General features: G+C 35.1%; 2 protein-coding genes and 1 long non-coding RNA gene across 3 annotated transcripts; all 3 read left to right on the top strand.

Annotated features, from left to right (window-relative positions):
- Nucleotides 1-5,722: 5,722 nt before the first annotated feature.
- LOC108966604 lies at nt 5,723-6,459 on the top strand (the record flags this gene model as incomplete). The annotated part of the gene is made up of 2 exons (XM_018929599.1): nt 5,723-5,816; nt 6,127-6,459. Coding segments are annotated over 2 exons (427 nt in total), but the record flags the coding sequence as incomplete, so codon positions are not given.
- Nucleotides 6,460-9,290: 2,831 nt separating this feature from the next.
- Nucleotides 9,291-11,801, top strand: LOC108966605 (uncharacterized protein DDB_G0283697-like). The gene is made up of 6 exons (XM_018929600.1): nt 9,291-9,347; nt 9,455-9,696; nt 9,752-10,005; nt 10,102-10,458; nt 10,518-11,577; nt 11,630-11,801. Exons 2-6 carry the CDS (start codon nt 9,653-9,655, stop codon nt 11,721-11,723), a joined length of 1,809 nt encoding a protein of 602 aa, XP_018785145.1. The 5' UTR covers nt 9,291-9,347; nt 9,455-9,652; the 3' UTR covers nt 11,724-11,801.
- Nucleotides 11,802-11,820: 19 nt separating this feature from the next.
- On the top strand, nt 11,821-12,703 carry LOC108966606. The gene is made up of 2 exons (XR_001993193.1): nt 11,821-11,973; nt 12,114-12,703. It is a non-coding gene; the product is annotated as an uncharacterized LOC108966606 (long non-coding RNA).
- The last annotated feature ends 1,309 nt before the right edge of the window (nt 12,704-14,012 follow it).

Raw genomic sequence — 14,012 nt, 5'->3', positions numbered from 1 at the left:
TTCCATTGCCAGTTGTTTGTCGTTTATATGTTGAGAATGCATTTCTAGATAGTGCATGTCAATTATCGGTTTACATAGTTCGTTCAGGATGTATTTTAAAAGATAAGATGTATGAGAGTGTGTGTGTGACCCGGAGCGAGGCTTTTTCGTTAACTCCCCTCCTTCTTAAAAACGGAGCATCCTCGCTATGCTGCTACAAATTGTTGTTGTTGAAGACGTTTCATTTCGACTTCATATAACTCGTAAATTTGCCTTTGTCTGTGAAGCATTCTTCTATTTACGTGATATCGGCAGAGGTGTACCATACCGTAAGTGGTAACTACTAAAGTAAGGAATTCCATTATGATGAAGAACGTAAAATGTACTGGATTTTCTTCAATAGGTATCAAAAATGTTGAGATTTCCTGTATATTACTGAACTTGTAATTTGATTTCGAGGAAAGAATGCGAAGTAATGTTATAAAAAATGCGAGTTCTGATTTACAAATAAAACTACTGAAATAATTCTTACATTTTGAAGTTCTTTGATAATTATTATATTTTGCTATCTTAGGATCTAAAATTATTTTACCATGCTTATGTGCTAAAGGGTATATATTATATAGTCTACATTTATTTTCGAGTATTGGATATTTGTAAATTGTAATTATAGCTTGTTCTAAGTAACAAATATGGATGTCAGAATATTCCAATGTATTAATAAGGGTAAGATCCAACTCCTCATGGTTTATTAATTCATGCACATCATTTAAATTAATTGTGCCAGAGTAAAAATTGTTATTTTTCGCAAAATTAATAGTGTTTGTAATTGTTTGCCATTCATTATAAATTTCTGCTATAATTAAATTCTCATTTATTGCTTTAGGATTGAGTGTTTCAAGTTTTCTCTTGAACTGCGGATTAATGTTTTTTGTTTATTATTGTTTTCTATTAGCATATTAATTGACGTTTTGATTTCTATAAGATCGTCATGATCTGGTGTACCAGTTATAAATTTTAGCGCAGAACCAAGAAAGTTTATTGATCCTTTAGCCCTGTAAATATTTGGAATGAGTTGATTTTTCATTTTATTTACTAATATTTTTGTTTCAGGCTGGTTTTCTAAATTATATGAAGATTTCATTATCTCTTCGTAAGTTGCAAGGATGTTGGACAAATTTGAAATGTGATATAAAAACGAACTATTCTGGTAAATGGAAACCGGGCCAGTTTCAACAAGCACATTTTTTTTGTTTTTTAAATCAATTATGTTGTCACATAATGCGATATTGTAATAAAGAAAAAAAAGTTATCTTTGTGAATAACACGTCCCCTATTTGTCGTTACCGTCCTTCCGTTGTCTTCTTTAACAATTTGTTTCGCGTATTTTTTCACATTTTTATTTCGCCTGTGCGTCTTCACAAATATGACGTCACCTTGTCTATAATTCAGCTGCTGTCGATTACGATTCTGATAACGTAAGACTCGTTCCTGATTTTCTTGTAGACGTTCGTGGATGTCAGGATACCCCTTTTGATTGAAGAACACGTCCTCGGGTTTCTCGTTGGTTACCGAATGGATCGTTTTATTGTATTGCCGAACGGCTTCAAATATCTGTTCTTCTGGTGCTGAATTGTGCTGGTCTGCCAAAACTTTCGCGAGTTCAATTATTGTGCTGTGCGTACGCTCTACTTGTCCGTTTGTAGTAGAATGAAGCGCTGGCGTTTTGGTGTGAGCTTGTAAATGATAATTCGTTATCAGTCGTTAGAAATTTTGCGTTTGGGTATATTTGTGAAAGTATCTCGTCGACATATGTACTTGTATATATCTTTTCTTGAAGGTATTTGTCTGAAGTGGCAACGTGCTGCACCAATCGGTTGTTTGTTTGGTCGGCGTTCGTATTTGTTTGTGAGACAGATTTCACAGTCCTGTACTTCTTTTTTACAGGCGTCTCGTATATTTGGCCAGTAATATTTTAACGCAATTTCCTGTGCGTTATTTTTGTAATTTCTGTGTGCACGTCTATGTGTGTCATTTATGATTTGTTTTTGATTTTCGATTTCGGTTATGTCTTCAACCGTTTTATGAGTTAGAACAATAGACACAGTGGGAAATGCACTGATAATATAATTTTCAACGAAAAACAATATTTGTTCATCTATTTGTAGAGCGTTTACGACTTGTAAACCACAATTACATTTTTTAATCTGTCCAATAGCTCAGTTTTAGTGTTAAAAAAATTGTGTGTCTACTGCTAGAAAAGATATTTTGAGATGATACTTGGGTGAGGTTTGCGTCTGATTGTTTTATAATAATTTTATTTTTAAAGCAATTTAATGGTTGCTTTACACGTTTAATTTTTTCTACAGGTCAGCTTTGTGCTGAATGTTGGGAAATATTAGAATGAGATATGTTATTAATTTGTTGGCGGGAAAGTGCATCAGCAACAACGTTCTGCTGACCAGGTTTGTAAGTGATTTTAGCACCATATTCTTCGATGAAAATTTTGCATCTTTTTAATTTTGTATTAGGATTTTTTTTCGATATGGCAAAAATTAAAGATTGATGATCGGTGTATATGGTTAAATCTGCTATGCCATACAAGTAATTTCGAAGGTTTTGTTCAGTTTGGCTAAGTGTTCGTGAAATAAATGATATGAGTTTTTTATTTTGCGATAATACGGCTCCTATCGCGTAATTACTAGCCTCTGTGGTTAATTCGAAAGGTTTGTTAAAATTTTAATTTTTACGCTTTGAGTCTTTGATATGCCACCGTTTTCTCCTCTGAGAAACGTAGTAAGTGGTTTTACAATGGCTGCACAATTTTTTATGAATTTTCTATAATAACTTGCAAGACCTAAAAAGGATCTGAGTTCTTTTAAAACTTCAGAGTATCCTCCAAGTGCGCTTCCAAATTCATCACTCATCAACACCCTACTTAAGTACCAAATATATTCTACCAGCAGTAATCAGTACAAACAAATGTTTAATGCGGTATTAGAGTCCTTAAATGATGATTAGAACTTGTATTATACGGACGGGTCTAAATCAGACACCAGCACAACGTTTGCTGTGACAAACCAGCTAGGTGTTACTATTATGGTCTGTTCCTTGCCATCCTACTGCTCGATATTTACTGCCGAAGCAGCCGCAATATTTGAGGCAGAACAATTTGCTTCCCGAATGGGAAATAAATGCATTATATGTACGGACAGTAGATCTGCAATTGAAGCTATATTTAATACCAATAATGAACCTTTAATATCCAATATTCATAGCATGCTATTGCAAAGCAATAACTGTATAAAAATAATGTGGGTGCCTAGCCATATCGGAATTTATGGCAACGAAATTGCCCATAAAAAATCTAAAGAAGCTTCCAAACAACCACTTCACTTCTTTGACTATTTCACCCATAAAGATATACGCAGACTTGTTGAAACATACGTAAATGAAATTGAAGTAAGAGAATGGAGTAATCACGATCACCACTACAAAAAATATAATCGTGCGGGAACAAAGCCTTTATACCCAGGAAAAGCGACTTGTAAAAATATAAGGACATTTATAAAACTTCGAATAGGACACACAACTGCTACATACGCTCACATCTTAAATGGCGTAAATAAACCAAATTGCGTGTTCTGCGGATCAAATGATCTCACAGTTATACAATTCCTCGATACCTGCCCGGCACTTCAACGAATCAGAGCTAATGTTTCTTCTAACAAAAAAACCTTCTTTATATCTAGAACGGACTGATCACAGTAACATAAAAATCACATCTAAAAATATTTCGCTTTGCAAATTAAATATTTAGTTTAGTTGCATACATGCACCCATTTACTTTTGCTTTGAAATTTATCTTTTTTATTGTATCTAAATTTACGTTATACAAATCGATCTCAAATCTGAATATAATAGACTAAGATTTTATAACATAAGCTGAAGGCCCTGGCAGCCAGTGCTTTATATCTATAAGTGGAACGATTATTTATAATTATTTCTCTTTTAAATAAATAAAAAAAAACGCAATTTTCAGTTCACTGTCGTGCTGCTGCAGTCTGTCGCGAACATTGTGTCATGGATAATATGATACAAAACTTTTTGATTTGAGAGACAGCTGTCAAAACTCGATTTTTTTATAACATTTGCCAGCAGTGGCATGAAAAATATTACATTGGGTATTTAAAAAATTATACAAAACACTAAATTAAACACATTGAAAATGCATACATATATAAATGCTAAAATGCAAAATCATTAATTAATTTACATAAACATTTATTTTGCCAAAATATGTTCGCACAACTCAATGAAATTTCATTTCACACTAATTTCGTTAGGTAATTATAGCGGTTTACTTCTGTCATCCCGCCTTTTCTGAAATCAGCTGATCGAAATTGCCTGATCTACTTCGCTGTCAAATAATCAGGAAACGCGTTTGAGAGAAAAATGAGAGCCAATGCCAGAGTCTCGTATCACATTATCCATCAGAGATAATGAGATCCCCAACTCTTCTCTCACTCTAAGTGAAAGAGCAATTGCTAAACGTCAAAACCTACCGAACTTTGACAGTTGACTGGATTGAGTAGGTTTTGACGTTTTGCAGTTGGAATGACTGGAACGGCCAGATTGAAATTATACCAAAAATATATGTGAACGGAGGAATTTATTGCCGCCGTTCAAGGTCGCTAATAAAAATTTAAAATAATGAAAATCAAGGAAAATGCGAAATTTAAATATATACTATGAAAGGTTTTGTAATTTGATGCATAATAGTATTAATTTTCTATTACAAAAAATAAAAGTCAAATATATAATAATTTGCAATCGTAATAAATGTTGGGTATTTTAATTTAAAATGTCCAAAAATTCTTATTTGGTGCGATCAGGCCATAATGGAAAATGTTATAAAAAACGCTTATTTTGGGGCGCTCTCACACTGGAATGAGTTGGGCATCCCAATATCCCTGTTATCCATGATTGTGTTCAGCACATCACATCTTTTTAAAAACCATTCCGCGTTAGCGCAAAAAATAATTTTCTCATTTTGAGGGGTAGATGACGGGATCATCGCGAGCAAACATGACGAGGGAAGTGAGATCAACGTATTTTACCACTCCATGTTCACAAAKAGAGCGGGATCATATACGGGAAGTTGCAATGTGGGTATCATAGGAGAACCAGTGAAAAACACCACTGTCCTCCTTCCTTTTCCGTCCCTAGCGAGAAAATGTGTGCACAGTGAAAAACGTCGCAACAACGCAGAAATCAGCTGTTCTCTTTTGTTTACATTTCATTTGTTTGACATTTCATGCAATTCTAAATATTGTTTCAGCAGCAATATGGAAGTGGACAATAGTGGTGAAATCTTTTTAAGTTTGTGCGAATTGTACTCTTTATATAGTTTATATAAACAGTATAAAAAAACGAAAGAGAAGGTACAAAATTCACCRAAGCAATAAAACTGGGGCGTTTGCGGTTACTAGATAAAAACTTTTCTGATAATGAAAAACAGCGAACCAGAACAACTTTGTTTTGCATACAAGAATGCCGCCGGACGTCTATAATTTGTTCTGAATTTAGTATGGAAATCCTTGAAGAAGCTATGGCAGCGGATTGGATGCGAGGAAAGGATTTCGTTGGTATTACTGTAAGTTGATTTGTTGTGTTTTGCAAATTAATATACGTATGCATATATGTAATTAATATACATACGTACTTCTCTTACAATTGTTAGCTATTTGTCACAAGGCGTGTCGGTGCAGAGCATTGCATGGAGCTATAAGTTAGGAAAGTCAACAGTACGCGAAATCATATTAGAGACGTGTGAAGTAATCTGTACAAGGACATTATAAAAGATTTTTATAATATGTGGAACATTCCGAATTGTGTCGGTGCAATTGATGGTAAGCACGTTGCTCCTAAGTGCCCGGCCAATTCCAAATCGATGTTTTACAATTATAAGAAATTCTTTAGCATCATTTTGATGGCTGTATGTGATGCGAAATATATGTTCACAGCAGTTAGTACTGTATATTAAATTGTTTAACATTATAGTAAAATGCATTTCTGTTATTATTTATGCAGGAATCTTTCGACTTACTCCATTTGGCCATGCATTAATATMAAAACACTCTGAATTTACCCCCACCTGTGCCACTGTTTGACGTGTCACCGGAACCTTTTCCTTACATTTTCGTTGGAGATTCTGCATTCCCATTACGAAATAATTTAATGCGCCCATTTCCCGGAGCTAATCTAACACACACGAAACGTATTTTCAATTACCAATTGTCACGCCCTCGTAGAGTCATAGAAAATTCCTTTGGTATATTGACTGCTCGGTGGAGAATTTTGAAAACAACAATTGAATGTAATCCAGAAAATTGTCTGCACTTTAAACGCAGCTTGCAGCATTTCCTCTATTGTTTTTCGTCGTTCATTTTATTCAAAAGTAATAAAAGTGCTGAATGATTGCACAGCCAGACTTGATGATTGTTGTTGTTGGATCTGCTGGGTTGGTTGTGTTGACCATTTATTTTTAAAATCTCGATGGCTTCTAATATTTTCTGGTCAACATCGCTAGTAGTTGACCTAGATTGACCTCGCTTTCCACCCTTTTGGGTAGCCGCCTCGCCACGGCAAAAGGAGGCAATGGCGACGGCAGCGATATTGCGATTTGACTTATAGGCGACAACGGCCATAGCGGTGATGGCACTTAGACCTCCTGCGGTCGTGGTAAAATATGTGGCTTAAGAAACTTCATTGCCTTCATTAAATGCCACTGCCTTTGGTACTCCATCCCGCTGCCGCTGGGGGTGTTAGCCTTCCGAACTTCCCTCCTGTACCGGTCACGAAGTGTCTTCGGCGACACATTTCTGCTTTATAAATATATTTAATTATTTTTAACAACGTAAACAGTTGTAAATAACAAAGCAACTTACCACTTGCGTTCAACTCCCTTCCGATTGCACTCCACAAGGCATCTTTCCTCGATTGCAGCTTATAGAATGAACTGCTCTTATTGAATAATTCGTTTTTAGTTTCCACTAATGCAATCAATTTTTCGTCATCCATAGTTTATTTATTAGCACACACGTAATTTCACTTTTTGAACCGATGCAATGAACTTTTCATTTGACGTTTATTTTAATGGCGCTTGTTTATATTTGCACAATGTTGCCATTGCTCACTACGCATATATAGTTTTGTACACATCTACATACATATATACTCTCGCATGATAAAGTGATAATCGAGATTTCAGGCGTGGTTGTGAACCGATTTCACCCATATTTGGTACATGTCATTAGGTTGTTAAGGAAATATTATATATCGAATTTCATTGAAATCGGTTGAGTACTTCCTGAGATATGGTTTTTGGTCCCTAAGTGGGCGACGCCCCCATTTTCAATTTTTAAAAAAAAAAGCCTGGATGCAGCTTCCTTCTGACATTTCTTCCATAAAATTTAGTGTTTCTGACGTTTTTTGTTAGTCGGTTAACGCACTTTTAGTGATTTTCAACATAACCTTTGTATGGGAGGTGGGCGTGGTTATTATCCGATTTCTTCCATTTTTGAACTGCATATGGAAATGCCTAAAAGAAACGACTCTATACAGTTTGGTTAACATAGCTATAGTAGTTTTCGAGATATGTACAAAAAAGTTGGTAGGGGGTGGGGCCACGCCGACTTTTCCAAAAAAATTACGTCCAAATATGCCCCTCCCTCATGCGATAATTTGTGTCAAATTTCACTTTAATATCTTTATTTATGGCTTAGTTATGACACTTTATAGGTTTTCGGTTTCCGCCATTTTGTGGGCGTGGCAGTGGGCCGATTTCGCCCATCTTCGAACTTAGCCTTCTTATGGGGCCAAGAAATACGTGTTCCAAGTTTCATCATGATATCTCAATTTTTACTAAAGTTATAACTTGCACGGACGAACGGACAGACGGACGGACGGACAGACAGACATCCGGATTTCAACTCTACTCGTAACCCTGATCACTTTGGTATATATAACCCTATATATAACTCTTTTAGTTTTAGTACTTACAAACAACCGTTATGTGAACAGAACTATAATACTCTCTTTAGCAACTTTGTTGCGAAAGTATAACAAATATTAATGTGAAACTCTAAAACTCTGCAAAATATTTTTACCTCTTTTTGTTCACACAACTGTAAAATTTCGATATGAAGTAAATATCCGCTCTTTAATTTCTGTTCAATATCAGTACTGCCGCAGCCATTTTGCGATGAACGTCAAGCTTCGGGGAAATGTCATCGATTTTGTTGTAACTTTTTATGTCCTTCCTTCCGTAAACTGATATTCCCCTTATCTAGCCATAGTTCGCACTTAATTAATTTTGCAGGCTAAAAATTTGCCCATCCCTGCTTTAATGGATTTATTAGTGCGAAATTTTATTCCATTATTATAATTACTTTTTGAATTAAGTATTGGAAGGTGAAAGAAAGTCGGCGTGGATGTAGTCAACTTTCGCTATTTGTCACACAGTGACATAGGAATATGATAAGAATGACACCTACTAGATTTAGTCGTAATCGTAATTCTTATGATATTCGCGCTGAACAAAGTTGGTTTTTGTAGCATTATTGGTTCGGGAGATTTATTTTCAAAAATGTATACCCACATGTGTGTGTGTGCAGTATTAAGGCTGCGATCCCTTTACCAAATTACAGTTTTATATCTTACTTTAGTGCTTAGATAGGGCATTTCATAGGTTTTCGTTCAATGGCGATCTGTGGGTGTGGCAGGGGTCCGATTACACCCATCTTTGAACTCGTAATTTTTTTGTATTAAGAAAACCAAATACCAAGTTTAATCAATATATAATATCTTAATTTTTACTCAAGTAAGAACTTGCACGGGCAGGCGGAAAAACAGGCAGTCAGCCGGATTTCAACTTTCTTTGTCATTCTGATCATTTCTATGTATAAACATGATACATATGTACTCTGAAAGAGTATAACATAATCTATTCCTCTTTTTATTTAAGGTAAAGAATTTATGTATATTAAAATTGAAAATTTGACGAAACATAAAAAAGGAAACGGAAAAAATTTAGATTACCAAAAACTTTAATTGCATTCGACGTAAACAAAATAGCGTTTACCTACCTTAGGTATCTATGTATATCGTATGTGTTTTTGTAATACGTACAGAACACTGTTTTAATGACATAACAATGTTATAATAAAACAATTACGACATAAATAGAAGTAGTCAGCTGGATTTTTAATTTCTCAGTCAATGAAATAAATTATTTTTTCAAACATTTATAATTCTCATTAATTAATAAAGCAATTGTTAGATGGATCCTATACGGTTATATATTGGTAAATAAAATTTAACTGTTAGTTATATTTATCAAGATACAATACAGAGTGAATGCAATGTGCGGTACTCCGCACAATTTACATGAACAAGAACTTTTTACTACCAGGCACAAAAATTGGAAGATGTAACTGCATTAATGGAAATTAATAAACTTTGTTAATATAAAATCATTCAAAGTTTCATTGAAAGTACCTGTTTATTGTGTTCAGATTGTCATATACGTTTTTAAATATTTTAAATGTTATTCTTTGAATAAAYTGGATCAACAAAATTTTGGATCGGATAAAATGTACTATCCTATAAAATGGTTTTTGATTTAAACACCACCAATAACCTTCCTCAATCCAGGTAATGCAAAATACTAGAATGCAACTAATAAAATTTTAACATTGTTTATTCACAGCACAAGCAGTTGCACGGATTACTTTTATGATGGCTGTCATAATAAAAGTCAAAATAATTGCCACATTCAATACCAAAATTGTCAATGTCGTCCATGTTGTATAAATTCTGTATTAAATGATCACACTTATTCTCTGTTGAAAAAAATTTGCAGAAAAGTATTTAGAGATTACCATCGACAAAAGAGCCGAGAGAAGTATACAATTTTCGATGGCGGAAATAGCATTAATGTCAGAATACATCGCTCCTCCTTTGGTGAGAATAATTTCATGATTTATACATCTATATATAAATATATAACTTATTCGTTTAGCTTAAGCAAAATAATGAAACAAAATTTCTTGTTTTCAGTACCAGGCCAAGATGGAAAATTTAAGTGTCCACACGCTGACTCAAGTTTATCAACCTTAGGTGGAAGTAGACGGAAGAATGATAAAGATAGAGAAAGAAATAATGATAATATCTCAGAAAAAAGTGAAAGGGGTACTGCTAAAAGAAAGTATGTGGAAAAGGGTAAACCTAGAAAAAGTGTTGAAACTTTTGATAAGAAACACGATAGACAAAAAAAAGGGCAAGATAAAGAAAATGAAAAACATGAAAGAGAGCGGAAAGGAAAGGGTAGAGAGTATGATGATGATAGTGATATTACCAGAAAGCGTGAAAAGAAAAGAGGAAATGAAGAAGATTACAATACTCAAGGGAAAAGAGGTAAAAGTCAGTGACATTATGCGATGATGATGTTAAATATTTTTTAAAAATATGCAAAGGTAAAAAAGTTGAGTTCGGAGATAAACGCAATGCTGATAAAAGCGGAAAAAAGGTATCTGAAAGAAAAAAGCCTGGTGTTAATGATGATGGTGAGAGAAAGGACGATGAATCAACTGATGATAAAATAAGGAAGAAAAAATCAGAAAAAACTAAAAAAAAGAAAAGAGAYGAAGATAATGATAATTATTTTGGTTCTCGAAATATAGAAAAATTAGACAAAAGCCTGACACCAAAACACGAAGGCGATGAAGTAAGTAGACCTGGGACTAAAGAAGGGAAGAATAAGCATAGAGACAGTAATGAAGATAGAATAAGTACCGCGGGCCGAGATGGGCGAAAAAGGCGAGAGGGCGTTTCTAAAGATGAAGGTAAAGGGAGCAGAAGTCCTCAAGGCAATGATAGCAAAGATGACCACCAAAATGGTGATAGGCTCGGCGGTGTAAAGGACATCCAAAAAGCAACAAAGAATATTCGAGATCATGACCAAAATAAACAGGTCAAAAAAAATGGAAATGAGAGTGATTGGTTTAACAGCTCAAAAGACGATCAGTTTGACTACAAGAGATATACGGAAAGGTATCCTCAAGACCAAGGTAGAAAGGATATGAGACCACAGGTCAGGGATCCTGGCCATACCGGAAAGAAAGGCAGCAGATATAGCGATAATCAAATGAAAGGTAGTAGGAATGACGGGCATAGACGCGATCAGTATTCCAGAAAAGATGTTAGGGATCTACCCGTTATATCCGATTTACGTACAAAAGTGCGTAAAGGTCATGATGTAATGCCCGTCCGTAAACAAAAAGTAGGAAAACATGGGTATCATTCAAGTACACTTCTGAAAAGAGGGAACCGAAAGAAAACAGTCAAGCCCGAACTTAAACAACTCATCAAAGATCGCATTAATGAACGACATGAAAATAGAATAAAAAGGAAATCTTCAAGTAGAGGACGTAGAGCTCGGTTTGGTGTCGGATATGGAATTGCATTTTCAAGCCGTTGCGATGAAATCAGGCCATGCGATATACTTCGTGCTCATATGGAACAACGTGAACTTTGGTTAGTTCAGAAACAAATATACAAATATACATATTTACATTTTTTTTTTCAGTGAAAGACAAAACACGTGTTGCCTCCAATGTTCATATGACTGCAATGCAGTTTACTGCCCCGCTCAGACTACTATTTGTTCCCGCATATGTTAGAGTATCCCTTTAGACTATATATTATTATAAATTAGTAGTGACTCTGGTTATAATATAAATGTTTGAATATTATTAGTATTTGATTTATAACTATTAAATTAATATTGAAGTTTTTAATCAAGCAAGGAAGGGCTAAGTTCGAGTGCAACCGAAAATTTTATACTTTTTCAATTTGCGACAATCAAATCCAGCGACATAACTTAAGGTGTAAAATTTCAACCAGAAGATCGAAATATAAGCAGTTTAATATGTAAGTATACTATTTACTTTTAATTCACTTAATTTTTGATTTTTTTCTCTTTTTTTAAATTGTATGTCTTAACAAAATTCACTTTGAACACACATACTGGCGGCGAAACATTCCACCGTGTGCGTGATATGATGCTGTAGGTTGTGTCCGATGAAGGATGTGTGTTGAAATGTTACGGGATCAGAATTCGCATAAACATCTCGACCCCCAGGCGAATTAATTGCCTAGAAGTTTCTGCATACTTTGTAGTGTTCTTAAAACAGCGTCGAATTCCGCTGGCTTGCGCAGCTGGTTGCGTTGACCATGGTGTGGTGGAGGTGTCCGAAAGCATGCACCTCGGTACTGCTTGGGTGGATGGATTCTTCTGCGTTCGACCTGCTCTCGTGTTGATTGTGCCAATGACTACGGTGCATTGACGGATTGGCTCGTCGAGAAGCATGAAACAATGTGTGATGCGGTCGGTGGCAATATTAACAAGACCCGTAGGACAAACAATCAAAAGTGGAATGAGTGTCAGCAAGCAAGTCATATAGTGGCCGTGGGCTTTAGCGATCTGTTGGCGTTCAGCGGGCTTCAAACTCCTGAAATTCGTGCACCTCTTCAGGACGTGTGATTGATGGCATAAGATACATCGTGGAGGCGAATCATCTTCAGCGATTTTTTTCATAATTTTTTTTTTATTATTATTTTACATTGTACCTAGTATGTAAAGATAAAATACCAAGAATAATTCCAGTCTAATTAATTAGGAGAGATACTTAAAGGCTAAATGTTAAGAAATACATTTGCTGTTACTGTTGTCTTACTAGGTCGGAAGACTTCTTCCGTTTCAACCGGATTTCTCACCCAGCAGTTTCGATGAGTCTGAATTCACGCTTAGATAATGGTGCAGGTCAGCAGATCTAAAGTACCAAGGAGCATTAGTTAAAGTCCTTAGTACTTTACTTTGAAAGCGCTGAATGCTGGCTATACAGCTTTGACTTGAGCAACCCCATAGTTGAGCTCCGTAGGCCCAAACTGGCTTTAGAACTTGATTATATATTAACAGTTTGTTTTGAATTGATAGGGGGATTTCCTACCAACTAGATGGTAAAATTTTCCAAATTTCATATCAAGCTCGCTCCTTTTTTTAACATGCTCTTTCCAGCGTAGCTTAGCAGCTAAGGTGATACCTAGTTACTTAGCACTGTTAAGATGTTGTATAGGAATTTTATTTATATAAATTGGACAATGTGCCAGCTTTTTCAAGGTTAAGTCGACATGAATTGATTTGATTTCGTTTAACTTTATGCGCCACTTAGATGCTCACTTAGTAATTGTGTTGAGCGCTGTCTGCACTCGTCGACTAGATAATGAAGTTGTCTCTTCAGCTGCTAAAAAAGTTGTGCCATCCCCAAATGTCGCTGTCATATAATAATAATCAGATAGGAGATCACGGGTAAAAATGCAAATAAAATATTAGCCCAACACGCTTCCATGGGGAACACCCGCTTCTATGGGCTGCAAGTTTGAATATGCATCACTTGTTTAATGCAGAAGTATCTATCTTTTATGTATGAAGCAATTTTTTCACAAAATTGTTTCGGTAGCATATATTTGAACTTTGTCAAAAGCTTAAGACGCGTATAAAAAGGCCGCCGTAGAATCGTTCTTTTTATCGATTGTATTTTCAACGAAATTAGCGATAGGGGTGTACCTGGTCAATTGTTGAATAGTTTTCATAGAAGCCACATTTATGTGTAAGTGTTAGGAGTTAAAGAGCGATTATAGGTTTGAGCCTTTGAATACATTCTCAAAGATTTTAGATAAAGCTGGCAGCAGCGGAATTGGTATATATGATGTTATGACTTCAGATACTTTCCACTTTATTCACTATTCTTTTAAATTTATACCAATTAGTGTGTTTATTGCATAACCTGGGCTTCGCGGCCGAAATAAATGGATTTTCGTACAGAGTTAGTATCACTGGGAAATGGTCATCTTTAATACACGGATAACATAAAAACATTTTTTATTGTGTTCTCAGTCTCACATACCCA

Source organism: Bactrocera latifrons, unplaced genomic scaffold (genome assembly GCF_001853355.1).
Source record: "Bactrocera latifrons isolate USDA-ARS-PBARC rearing strain unplaced genomic scaffold, ASM185335v1 scaffold_1650, whole genome shotgun sequence".
Lineage (NCBI taxonomy): Eukaryota > Metazoa > Arthropoda > Insecta > Diptera > Tephritidae > Bactrocera > Bactrocera latifrons.
This window is presented reverse-complemented; position numbering and strand designations above follow the sequence as displayed.